The 13,482-nt window shown below is 45.0% G+C and overlaps 1 protein-coding gene across 6 annotated transcripts in view; it reads right to left on the reverse strand.

Annotated features, from left to right (window-relative positions):
- Positions 1-13,482, reverse strand: part of RAI14 (retinoic acid induced 14) — a 131,135-nt gene that overhangs the window by 17,019 nt on the left and 100,634 nt on the right. For all 6 annotated transcript variants that reach the window (XM_090276183.1, XM_090276184.1, XM_090276186.1 and 3 more), the window contains 4 exons: positions 13,043-13,131; positions 5,131-5,195; positions 1,102-1,159; positions 333-403 (listed from right to left, as the gene is read on the reverse strand). In XM_090276183.1, coding sequence (XP_090132309.1) covers positions 333-403; positions 1,102-1,159; positions 5,131-5,195; positions 13,043-13,131 — 283 coding nt within the window. The remainder of the gene's footprint in view (positions 1-332; positions 404-1,101; positions 1,160-5,130; positions 5,196-13,042; positions 13,132-13,482) is intronic.

Raw genomic sequence — 13,482 nt, forward strand, 5'->3', positions numbered from 1 at the left:
GAGGTCCTCAAAGAAAATAAAACTTCTACTTAAGACTTATTTTTTAATTTTTAAAAATGAAGAAACTACGTCTTCATATTTAAGTTGATGGGAGACCACATATAGATCCTTATGTATAAGTATACCTCTATGGGAAGTGCACGCTGCAAAATGTCTTATTTATGATTTAGGGACCAATGTGGGATAATAATACTTCATCCATTTTGCAGAAGAGGAGTTAAATTGAAAAACCATTGAATTTGCCAGATACTTAGGTCTCTAACTTCTTAGTGACTATCAGTGCTGTAAAAATTAGTGTGCCCCTCCACCTGGCGTGGCCACCTGGTACTTACCAGATCCTTGAGGTTTATCGGGCTCTTGTGCTCGCAAAGAACCTGCACGGCTGGAAGGCAGCCTTGTGCCGCTGAGGAGAGGAAAACAAAAACACCACATTGGACCGCAAAGCTCCTTTTACAACCTGGGCATCACACGCTCCCGGGAAGAAGCTGAAGCCCTGCCCAGTGTGCATCCGTTCACTCTGGTTGCACAGAAGCAAAATGGTACCAGGAAGGTGAAGTGAGAGGTGTTCTCAGTTACCGTTTAATTTCAGTGTCAGCCAGCCCCGAAGCCAGCCACTGCCCTTGCCTGTAGGCAAACATTTGATTTAGCTTTTGCACAACTAGCCCTAAAATAAATTTGTAAATCTAATCATCCCCAGGTTCAGTGTCAACATTTTGTCATTTGAGGCTGTGTGACAGTAAAACAAAATGTTGATAAATTGATGGATGTTCTTAATGAGCCCCAAATCAGAAAAAAACTGTATTGCCCTTTACTTGAAATCTACAAATGTTTTATGAATATCTCTTAGTTTGCACAAGAACCTTAAGTTCATTAAAATATAACCAAGACAATTTTTCAGATCGTTTGGTGGGAAACTGATGAATTCTAGATTTATTCCTTGGTAACTCTACATGCTTTACGAACCAAAATAAAAGGAATTGTCTAAGAATAATGACAGGAAACAGCACCAGGAATAATACCATATGTACAGTTATTGGCTTGAGTTAGGAAAATGAGAAGTTAGCGGGTCTTATGGCAGAAGACATAGAGGAGGAGCGTTACCTGCATAGTGCAAAGCAGTTTTCCCAGAGCTGTCCGTACTTTCAGCTGGGCACTTAGACTGTAAGACAAAAACAAACAAATCCATGTAATCAAGTTCAGTTCAAGTCAGCTCCTCTTTTTCCTGCAAAGTATGATGGGACTTATTGGCAAGAGTGTAAACATGAATGGGCCCCAACTGCCACGCTCCAGGGGCCTGGAGTTTCCTACGAGGAGGAAGACTCATCTCCAAGTAATCATGACACAGGCAAACTGTCACCCTGCTGTTGCTTCAGCCATCTCCTCCTGCCCCTTACCTTGTCACCATATTCCCACCCACTGGGTCATCCCCACCAGCGAGCAAACATGCTCTCCAATTTTTCATCTTGATATGATCATCCCCCTCCCCCCACCGATTTCTAACCCTAATTCTCTGTCCCTTTTCCAAAACTCACCTTTTCTTAAGAACTGTCCACACACAGTCCACGCTTCCTCACTAGCCATTCATTCCTGAGCCCGCAGTCACGTGTTTTCCCTCAAGAGTCCGGTGACAGGGAACCTTTTTGTCTTCCCCAGTCTGACCTCTCACCTGCAGTCCACACCCCCTTCTCTAGAACTCCATCTCTCAGCTCCTAGAGCTCTGCCTGGCCCACCCAGTCCTGGTGTTCCTCCCCCTGCTGGGGCCACGCCTCCTCCTGTAACCAAACATAAAACCTTGGGTTCCTGGAAACTCTCTTCCTCGGTATTCTCATCCACATCTGAAATCTAACGAGAACAACAATAATATCATGTAAATATTAGCTGTGACGGGCCAGGCATTGTTCTCAGGCTCCTCACAGTCCTCGTTGGACACTATCACTTAGCCCCATTTTCAGATGAGGACACTGAGCTATAAGTTACAAAGACGTTAATAATTTGTTCAGGTCACAGCAAGCAGCAGAGCCAGGATTTGAACCTAGACAGGGTGAGCTGGAGCCTGTGTTCTTCTCTGTTCACAAGACAGGCCTCTCTGAGCACCAGGCTTGATAACCTTCTGCCTGGTCCCCACTTCCATCCTGCTGCCTCACGGACACCTCTGGCCTGGCGCAGCCGACTCTTCTGGTTGCTTCCCCTCCCCCGGCCTGATCCTCCAATGCTTCCTCACCCGTCAACACTATTACATCAATCTCGTCAATGAGCCAGAAACTACCGAATCATCTCCGTTTCTTCTCCCCCTCCTCCTTCCACCATGTCCTGTCAGATCTGCTCCAAGAACATACCCCAGGTCTACTCTCTTGTCTCTCCATGAACCAGCACCTTCTCACCAGGACAGCTATGACAGCCTCCCTCCTAGCAGGTCGCAACAGTTCTGAGTTTTCCCCCTTTAACCAACTTTCTATCCAATTAGAGTGATCTTTTAAAACGGTCACTCTTTACCTAAAAGCTCTTCCAGTCGTACACTGTACTTAGATGAATTGGTCTGCCCATCATAACATGCAAGGCCCATACCCTGCACCTTTATTTCTCTTCCTCCCATGCTTTGCCTCAGGTGCACGTAATGGCTTTCTTTCCTCTTTGACTAGTGCCTTTCCTACCTTAGGCCTTTTGAACTTGCTGTTGTGTCTGCTGGGGGAGTGCTTTCCCCTTGGCTCTTCGTATTGCTGAATTATCAGCTTGATTATCGCCTCCTCCACGAAGCCTTCCCTGAATACTACCCTTCACTCCTCTCTCAAGTATCCTGTTAGTTTCTTTTTAGTGCTTTGCCATTTGTAACGTGTCTTTGCGTACTTGTTTAGCAGATTGTAAGCTCTATGAGGACAGGGGTTGCTATGTTCATGACATAATATACTCAATGCTTGATACTTGATACAAGTGCCCAACAGGGAACACTTATTAGAAGAAAGAGGGGAAGGGGAAGAGTGGGCAATCAGGGGAGAAGGAGAGTTCATTGGAATTTGAAGGATTTCACAAGGCTCTATTTGTACTCACTGCCTTGAGGAGGAAGACCTTTAAAATAATAGCCACTGGAGAGGGCAAGTGTCCCTAGCAGAAAGGTAGTAAGAGCCACGGTCTAGAGAACGGAGAAAGAGGAAGAAATACAGACGGTGCAGGGGGAACAGGGGTCACATCACAGAGGGCATGGGTTGCCAAGGCAGGAGGTGAAAAACTGGAGAGGCGCAGGACCCAAGGGAAGCAACCTGTGAGGAGGGCATCAAAGCCTCGCGCTTTCACTACTATCCAGAAATAGCATTCAGACAACTTGTGGGTTCCAGGAGGCAAGACAAGCAACCTTAGAGGGAAATGTCTGCCCTTCAGTGGTGAGAAGAATGGAGATCAAGTTACAACTTACCATGCTTTGGCCTAATTTTAGAATAGCACAAGGAACTGTTTAAAGGCTTCAAAGATTCCAGAGAAAAACCAACCCATTTGCATAACCAGATATAAGGTTACACGAGAGGCTAGAATATCTGGTCCTTGCCCATGAGGATTTCCAGCTTGTCAAGTTCATTCTTCCTTAAAATCAGAGCCAGATGCAAAGTCTGGAGAGCCCAGCCAGGAGGGGAATGGAGATTGAGAACACATACAAGTTTTAACGAGGGTGTGGAGACAGGGCACTTACTTGGGCAAGTCAACAATTCTCATTCATCCAGAGTGCCCACCCCGTCCCAGAGAAGGCAGGTAAGAGTTCTGTTTGAACTGTTTTCGGGGAGAAGCCTCATCATACAAATAATAGGCATGACAGATGTTGATTGATTTTTCTTGAATTTCGTGACAAAGACCTGTGAAGGCTGAGCATCCTGGCACTGGTGGTAGCTTGCAGCATGTAATGCAAGACAAGAGCTCTGAGGACAGCAGAGCAGGACAAGCTGAAGGACGTGGCCACGTTTCTGCCTGAGAACTGCAAAGTCAAATGAAAGCAAGATGCTGGGTTGCAAACAGTGCTCCGAAGGCAGAGACAACAGGTCCATGGACCAGACAATACTCCAGACACGCATTTTATTGTTCTGCGCTGTTCCTGAGAACAGCCAGCTTGCATTCTGACTGGCGACGGCTGGATGGGATGGTAAGGGCTGCTACAGCGATTCCATTCCATATTGATCTTTATAAAGATTTACAGAAGTCGGCACCCTAATCGGTCATTATAAGGTTCCTGGTGAGGTTATCAAACCAGGGAGTTAGCTTAAAATTATAAAGAAGAATAAAATCAAGAATGTACAACCTGAGAGCCAAAAGCTCAACAACTTACATACAAGGAAATAATGGCTGGAATTTTGCTTTGCAAGAAGAGCTGTACTCTACTAATGATGGGAAGAGAGCGGACTAGGATAGAGGAGAGGCTATTTGTAAGGATCTCCAACAGCATGGAAAAAACGTTTTAAAAAACTTTTAATTTTTAAAATTTAATCTTGATTGTGTTTTTTCCATAACCGTTTATTCTGCTTCTACACCCTCCCCCCAGCAATCGCCACACTGTTGCCCACGCCCCTGAGGACTTTTTCCTTTCTGCTCAGTCTCTCTACACACCCCCCGCTACTGTCATCCTGCTCTCTATCTGAGTCTGTTCCCATTTCCCTTACAGTTCAGCTTGTTCATTAGATTCCACACATGAAGGAAATCGTATGGTATGTGTCTTTCTCTGTCTGGCTTACGTCACTGAGCATAATGTTCTCCGGGTCCATCCATACTGTTGCAACGGGTAAAACTGTCTTCTCTTTTATGGCCGAGTGTCTTTTTTAACGGACTGTTTAAAGGGCCTAAGTCCTTCAGAAAACAAAAAGAGAAGCTGAAGAAAGGAAAGAAAAAGACTGGAGCCCAGGAAGACACTCCAAATTCCCTACCCGTGGTGACTGCTATAGAAACGGTCTTCTCCTGGGCTGGCATTTCAATAATGAAGCTTCTGAAGAAACCAGGTTCTGGGATAGCATTTAAAGGCGAGAGAAGGAGGGAAAGATAGAGATAAAGGGGCGGGGGGGGAGAATCTGTTCTTCCACAGATAAGGTTATTTTAAGCATGAAAAGCGACACGTGTATAGTTTTAAGTTATTGCCCTTTTTTTTTTTTTTTTTTTTTTTACCTGAAGGAGCTTCTTGATGTACTCATGGTGGCTGTTCTTGGCTGCGAGGTGCAAAGCACTGTGTCCTAAATAGATTTAAGAAAACAAAAATGAAAAAATAAAAAAAGGCCACACATTTTAATTCTCTTATCTCTGTAATGAAGTCAACTATGAGGAACTAAATTGTTCTCCAACAAAGACGGGATTGTTATTCTTCTTCGGAGTCAGGCCTCGATTCCTTATCTAGAGGTTCAGCGTGACAGAACTGGGAGAGCACAGAGCACCCCGACCAGGGGACAACATTCAGGGTCCGCTTCAGCCACCGTCCTCTTGGGGTGCCGTTAAGCTCTGGGCCAGAGTTGGCAGTGGGCTCACACAGGTCAGCCTAGAAGTTGCGCCCACAGTCAAAGGCTGTGAATCCCACAGGCCTGCGGACCGATCAAGGCAGCCTGCAGGCCCGCAGAGAACACATCCAACACCCACGCACTTCAATCCCTTCCAAATGTCCTCCAGCCCCTGAATGGAAATAACCTGGAGTTCTCAGAGGTTCAAAGTCCTTATGTAGAGGAAGGAAAAGAGTTACAAAACTACACACCACTAAAGCAGCATTTCTTTACATTTCCTTCAAGGACACAGCCCTAATATGAGGCTCTCCGAAGTTTCTGTGGACAGAGAACTTTAGGAAGTCCTAACAATACACCCATGTGCCCCCATGGCCCAGTGGGCCTACAGAAGAATTTCTGTGGACGAGGGGCCTCAGTATGTCCCAGACTAGCAGACCCCCTCCCCAGGGCACTTAAGAGACTGCTCTCTGCTTCTCCTGAATCCTCTTCCTCTAGGGCACCCACCCGGCTCTCTCACCTCCCTCCGATGCCACTGAACCACTGCCTTCTGAACGGGACTTTCCTGCCCTGCCAATTAAAATTCCAATTCCTCCGCAGCCCTGCTGATCCTGCCTCCCAGCTTCACGTCTGTTCTTGGTGGCACTGAACACTCCCCAACATTCCTTCCCTCTGCTCCTTTTCTCTCCACAGAGACATATGTCCTTACGCAGTGAATTGTCCTCCGTTCCCTGCTAGAACATCAACTCTGCGATGACAGGAGCTGATGTGCGTTACTCCCTGCTGTATCCCCAGTGCCTATGACACTGCTGGCACATAGTAGGCTCTCAATACACACTTGCTCATTTGAAATATTGCTTTTGTTCATCACAAATGTCTGGGGAGGGGACCAAAGTCACCACTGCCAGCCGACCCAATACACCTCATAAACTCTTAAATCCTGCATGTCCCAAACTATTTGACCAAGACACCCCCAATGTAAAACCTCAGCCTCAGCAGCACTATTGCCTCTTTAAGCTGTAGGGGGTTGGCCTGCACATTGTAGGATGTTAAGCAACATCGCTGCTTCTACCCACTAGCTATCCAGTTGGGATGATCAGACATGTCTCCAGACACTGCTAAATATTCCAATTTGTGGGGGTGAGGGTAGGGCAGAACCGCCCCAGGTGGAGAATCACCAGCTTAGAGGAACAATTTCTTTTATATGATGGTCCAGTCTCCAAATTCCATTTCTCCTTTCTGACTGGAAACTCACTAATTATTAGACTCCTGGGTCTAGGAAAGACCATACTTAAAGGCTTTAGGACCACAGTGAGCTGCACAAAAGCATGTGTAAGGTCAAAAGGTCAGATTCCATTTTTTCTGACCTGAGCTGGACTAAGAGATTCTAAGGGTATGCAGAGGGGGTGGGACACTGAGAGGCAAGACTCCTTCCATTCCCTCCCAAAAGGGTAACAATGAAGAAGATTAGGAAACGAGGGAAATGAGACCCTTGGAGGTAGGAAGACAAAGATGTTCCCTTCCCCCTCCTCCTCTTCCTGCAGGGGGCCGCCTCCTCCAGGCTGTACACCCGTCATGCTGAGTTCAACTACATTGTGTTAAATAGGCTTTGCTAGCCTGGCTCCCAGTCCTCCTTTCTAAGGACAAGCACGTTCTGCATTTTACACACGTGCCTTACAGGTGAGCTTTGGGAAGCCATCCTGATGGTAAGCCCAAGACTGTTTACGTCATGCATGCGTGTGTTAGCTTCTGTCCATGCCGTGGACAAAGGCCGTTTCACATGAACTGCACCCACTGAAAAAAGGCACAGCTCCCCAAAGACAGGATGGTAGGGAGATTTAAACAGCTTGTCATAATACAAACTACAGGCTTTCACTTAACCCCAGGTGTTCTAGTCATACCTGGAAGTATGGCTGTGTTGCTAGAGAAACAAGGCTCTTTCCTTCTTGGGTCCTGTGATATGCTTTCCCAACCAGGAGCATGCGAGCATTTTTCACTTAAAATGCTCTCAAAATTCAAAGGATGCATCATTCCCTGGACAATATCTGAACCGAGATGCCTCTCACTGCTCATGTTAAAACAAAATTCCCTTTCCAAATGCAAACTTTTCTGGAAAGAGTATTTTATATTACTGACAGAATCTCACTGTAAGGAGACAGTGCATATGTCTGGCCCCATTCAGCTGTGGATCTGTCTGGAATATCAGGAAGCAATTTCCCCACAGGCAAATAACAGGGCAATCCTACTTCAAGTGCATTCCAGCAGAACTTGGCCTGTACGGAAAAAGGCCAGTGTTACTTCTAAGGCTAGAGTTGTGGGCTATTCCAGGTGGTTCAAGAATCTTACAATTGAAAGAGACTCTATATGAAGAATGGCTTAGTCATTCTAGCCAGGGAACACCTTCCTCCAAACTACCTCAGACAGTAACTGTTTATTCCATTCTTTAAGATCACCGGAGAAAACAGAAGAATTAACTAATATAACAGAGGAATTAATGATGGGACCGAGAACACCCTCTTTAAGTGCTTGTGAAAAATTTTAAGACCAATGAAATCACAGCATGCAAAGATATGACTAACACGTAACAAAAAGCCAAAGTTTGAGAAATGATTGTTTCGGATCATAATACACAGAACATTTAGAAAAATAAAAAGAACTAAATAATACTTAACTGGATAAGAAAGTTTAAAATATTTTCTTAAAAATTGGAGTTTCAGAATGCTGAATATAAACAATAAATGTACGTATTTATTTGGTTCTTATTTACAATTTTAAAAATATTCAGATAACAGTATCTTTGAAATCTTCATCTTTACTTCAAATGTTTATTACTGAACCATAAGTTCATCCACCTTGTTATATTCTCAAGAGAGATAAGATCAAAGTATAAAAGACTTATTTTTAATAACTATTCTTATTATTAGGGTTATAAAATTATCTTCATCTCCCCTGTGCAGATTTGCATAGAATCTATTTTTTTATATAGAATCAAAAGATTTTTTTTTTTTTGCATGTGTATGTACTGTCTGAAATATTTTCATGGCCGGGCTATGCTGATCCCTGTATCTCTCTGGCCCTTCTGACCTCCTACATGTGAATTAATAGCAAGCGAAGCACCGTAAGTCACACACCAGTAATTGGTTTTGGTTTTCCTTTATCTAAAGTGAAACATGAAATATGCTTTGGCTATAATTTGCGGTTTCATTTTAAATGGCCCATCCTTCAAAGTGCCCAGATTTCAAGATAAATATTACCTTTCTTATTCACGTGGTATCAGATTTGCGTAGGGTTAGGGGTGTAACGGAATAAAAGGCCACCCAGAGATCAAAACAAAAGCTAAGCCCGCCTGTGGAGACCCGAGGGAAGAGTAAGTGTTCCCGAGTTCTGCCGGTTCTGACGACCGGCTGCAATATGGTATCTCTCACTCTCCTAAGTCTCTCTTCCTCTGTGAGGAAAGAAGTCCCATTATGACTGTCAAGTGTGCAAAGGCATCAGAGAAAACTTAAGATAGAGGAGAATGGCAGAAACTCCAGGTCCTCCTTCAGTCTCTGCTTCTAACTCCTTCTACAGCAAAGTATTTTCACTGGACCGATCGCTGCTCAGAGCTTCCCAGCTTCCCAGAAAGCCGGGCGTGGTCGCAATCACACTTCAGTCCAATGAGATCTCTCAGTGTAGCCCCCCGGTGCCTGTGTTTGCCTTTCTCCTTAATGTTTATCGCCGGGGTGCAGACTCAAGGGGAGCCATCCTGGGCCACTGGGACCACGGTAACAACCTGCAGGTGTAGGAACAGGAGCGTGGGGCAGAGCTGTCATACCACTTGGGTCTTTCAACGAGAGAAAATTCTATCTTGTTTACCCTGTCACGCTGTGTCAAACGTATATGTTCTTGCTGATAAAGGGGGTCTGCAAGCCGATGCTTCAGAGAAGCACTGGTGAGAACAGAGGATGCTTTGGTCTTCTTTAATCTTCTGGTAATACTTCTGTTTCCTCTTATCTCACACTCCAGAGTGCTAAATGCAGGCATGGTGCACCCCCCGCCCCAAAAGCCCACTCTTGTCTGGGAGAAATGTTTTCTAACAAAACAGACGAAATGCCAATTCTTACATCCGTGAAGAACAGGAGCAAACAAAGCAATGAAAGATGCTGGACAAGGACCGCAGGCCCAGTTCAGAGAGGGTGCGGTGAGCTCGGAGCTGACTTGCCCAGCCGACGCTATATGCCTGTGATGCTCTTTGGAGAACAGGTCATTAAGGAATGGAGGGGAAAAAAAAGACCAAACCAAAAACCTAAGTCCCGTGCTTCTGAACTCTCGGGGCTCTCTTTTTCTGATCTGTACAATGAGAGCATTTGGCTTGGCGGGTGTCAAATACTTTTTTCTCTTTTGTAAAGATGTGAAATTTTTCCAAGAGCCCGTGTATAAAAGAGAACAAAGGGGACCTGGGTGAAGTGGCAGATCATGGGTATGCGGGAGGCCGAAGCAGTGCCGCTGGCTGTGTGCTGGGCACCCTGAGGTGCCCACACAGGTCACCTCTCCTGAGCTGCAAAGGCCATCGAAAATGATCAGATCATTGATGGTGCAGCGTGACCATACCCAAGGCCTTATTTTCTGACTGTGCTTTGCTCTGAAGATTGTTTGTAAGACATCCACGAAAATTCTCTTGCCAGACTTCCAGCATTTCACATGGAAGGATAGTTGCTAAAAAATAGATGCTAAAGACCCTTGGCTGCTACAACATCAGTGCAGTCACCAGATTAAAAAGTAGGGAAAGGAACCTTTGAGACCATCCTATCGCCTTTGTGAATAAAAAGAATAAAAAGGGTCAGGGTAATAGTTTGAAAGCAGGCTTTTGCAGAAACTCTGCAGAGCATTATGGTGTATGGTAACGGATTTTCGTTTTCGTAGCAGTTTCCACGGGCGTGGGGACAGAATGACTGTATCTCAGTAATAATACTGCAATACTGACAGCAGGTCTGCTGAAAAGACTGCTCCTGTGAGAGCTGAGCCATTTAATTCACACCTTAACCAGAATTAAAACATGTTTCAGGTCCATGATGAGCACTAAGGCACAGCGACTAATGTCCTTGCCCTTCCCTTGGACTCTGATATGCTTTGTTGAGAGGGAGCAATCGGGGTAGGTGACAGAGCCAACAGGAAGGACACAGGCAGGGGCAGTAAAAGCCATCGCGCTGATCTTTTTTGCCGTGACAGAGGAGTGTTGATCTAGATAACACAGCACACACACTGTTTGCGCACAGCGTCTTCCTTCTTTTGTTCCCGGGTTCTCTTAGCAAGCTCTCCAGAAACCATGAGAAGTCAGTGCCTCAATGAGACCTCAGTAAAACAACAAGCCAAGGACCAGAGTGCTGCCCTCACTGCTGACAATGCCGGGCGAGAGGGAAGTGACCGGCTGCTCTGGAACGTCTGGACAATGCTCTGGGACCACAAGGGCTGTGGTTCCACCGTTTTCTATCAGAGCAGACAATCATGGACTGTGGCAGTTCCAGAGACCGGCCCAGAGAAGCATCCAGCAGGAGGGGGGTGCAGGGCTGCCCCCACTCCCCCATGCTGCTTCTTGGAGGACAGTGCCCCCTCAGTGGGCAGGAGGCACGCACTGTGCTGGGGTGTCCAGGTCTCACTGCCCAACACCTCACCAGGCTCTTAAGAACTGAGTCAGGGCCCTGGTGGTAAACACAGAGTCTACCCACATGGTGTGACATAACCATCAAAAACAAAAACAAAAACAAAAACACTATGCTTCTTAAGAGCTTTAAATGCAAGAAATAACACTGGTAAAATATTTTTAAAGGGGTGGCAGGATGTAGTTTATTATATAATGTGATTTCAGCTCTGTAAAAGTGTGCCAGGAAAAATCTGGAAGGAACTATAGCAAAACAGTAAGATCTGTTTCTTCTTGACAGCAGAAGCACTGGTTATCTTCTTCATAGTTTTCTGCATGCCCCAAATTTTCTACAATAAGCACATATTAGAGAAACATATTTTCCCTTATAATAAAAAGATGGGGCAGAGAAGATGCTTGGTTATGATGGAAATAACTAGACTCCTGTCTACAATCTATTTCTTAACATCAAACGCAGTGAAACAAAACTGTACTTAGCACGGCTTTATTCACTTGGAGCTAATTCTTTTAGGTTCTGGTTTCTTGCAGGGAAATCCTATTTACTTAAGAGGACAGACATCCCATTAAAGGTACTTTAGCCAGTTACCCTGCTCTAGCTGTAGGGAAACAATGAACTTTAAAGACAAAGTAACTGGGCTTGGGATTAAAGATGACTTGACTATGACATACACCAGGCAGTCACTTAAGGCCGCCATTCGTTCCTCTACGGCAACTGCCAATTCTCAAAATATTTTGGGAGTATTTTGTGGCACTGCCCAGGAAAATCACTCTGCCACTTCAGTCACTCCCTAATTTTGGCCAAAAATGGTTTTCCTGGTGGCACCTCATTTACCTGACTTGACTTCAAGTAGCTCTTGGCCTGTCCCAGGAAATCAAATGTACTCAGAAAGAATAAAGATGCCCAACCACAGAGAATATCTACATTTTTAAGAAGTGCCATAGACTTTTTGAAAACATTCTGAAACTCAACTTTTCTAACCATATTTTGAATAATAATTCTTATAATACCTGACTGACTCTCACCCCTCAGATAACTATTCTGAGCAGGCCAAGGTTTTTATTTATTTTTGGGGGGGCGGGGGTGGTGAGGGGGAGAGGAAAAGGGATCCATTGTGGATCAATAAAGACTATAGAGTTAGACTGATTTTATATTCTAGTAAAAACTAACAAAAGCCTTATTAGAAGGCAGAGATTTTCAAGTATAATAGAGAACAAAAGCCAATGGTAGTTGCTTTGATCGTCTGTAGGGGCAGAATCCCAGGCAGGAGACCTCAGGGGCTCTTTCCAGGAGAACAATGTTCATAAAAGGTAAGGCTCCACTACCTTTTCTCCCCATATGCTTTGTTCCTCATCTGTCCACACTGGCTCCACATTAGAATCACCCAGGAAGCTTTAACGACAATATCACTTGGCTGGCAGCCTCAGGACAATGGAATCTTGAGTCTCAGAGGGCACAGCTTGAGCAGGGTACATATGTGGGGTGCATGTACTGCTTAGTCCTTCTTTCCCCTCCTTCCCCCCCTCTACCTTCCTTCCAAGTCCCCCAGTGGTTTGGATGCACTAAAACTGTCAGGGTGAGAACCATGGGCAGCCAGTCCAGATGAGGATTGTGGCTTCTGGACTCAGCTTATCTCAGTTGACACAATGAGCTTCCCAAAAACTCATTCCATTTATCACCTCATACCATGCCTCATAAAAACCAAAAGTAGGGGAAACTGCTTGGTCCCTACATATAATTTTATAAAATAATGTCTTCTAAATGGGAGAAAAGACGCATACAGTGTCGACTTGACGAACCACATATACGATGCAAATACCTGTAAAGGCGCAGATGATGAAATCATGTCAGAGCATAGTCACTGGAGGTGACCTAGGTGCTCCTTTTCCACAACGAATCACTTTGTGATACCTGCTCTCATGCTGTCTGTTGACTTAAGAGATAAAGAGCACATACCAGCAGGATCTTGCGCTGTCACATCCACGCCATGTGTCACCATGACCCTGAGGCATTCCACGTGTCCTCTTGTAGCAGCAAGATGAAAACTGGAAAAGAGGCCAACAATCTCCTTAAGATTTCCACTCTTTAGACTTCACCTCTGACAACATTTGTTTGCCAATTCATGTACATTTACTTTCTCTCCCTTGAGCTCCATAACCACCCCGTGAGTAGGTATTATTATCAACCTCATTTTAACGATGAGGAAACTGAGGCTCCAAACAGTCTGATGATTTGCTCATTGACACTTTTTCTTAAGTGATGTAGCAGAAGCTAGGTCTTAGGTCTTCCAACCCAAAGACCAGGCTTGGAAAAAAGAAAGATTCAACTACATATGTGTCTCTTCACAAAACAATACTCAAAGAGTCCCAATTAGATTCAACTCCTAAATAATAAGT

Source organism: Furipterus horrens, unplaced genomic scaffold, assembly GCF_987537825.1.
Source record: "Furipterus horrens unplaced genomic scaffold, mFurHor1.1.pri manual_scaffold_5, whole genome shotgun sequence".
In the NCBI taxonomy this organism is placed as follows: Eukaryota; Metazoa; Chordata; class Mammalia; order Chiroptera; family Furipteridae; genus Furipterus; species Furipterus horrens.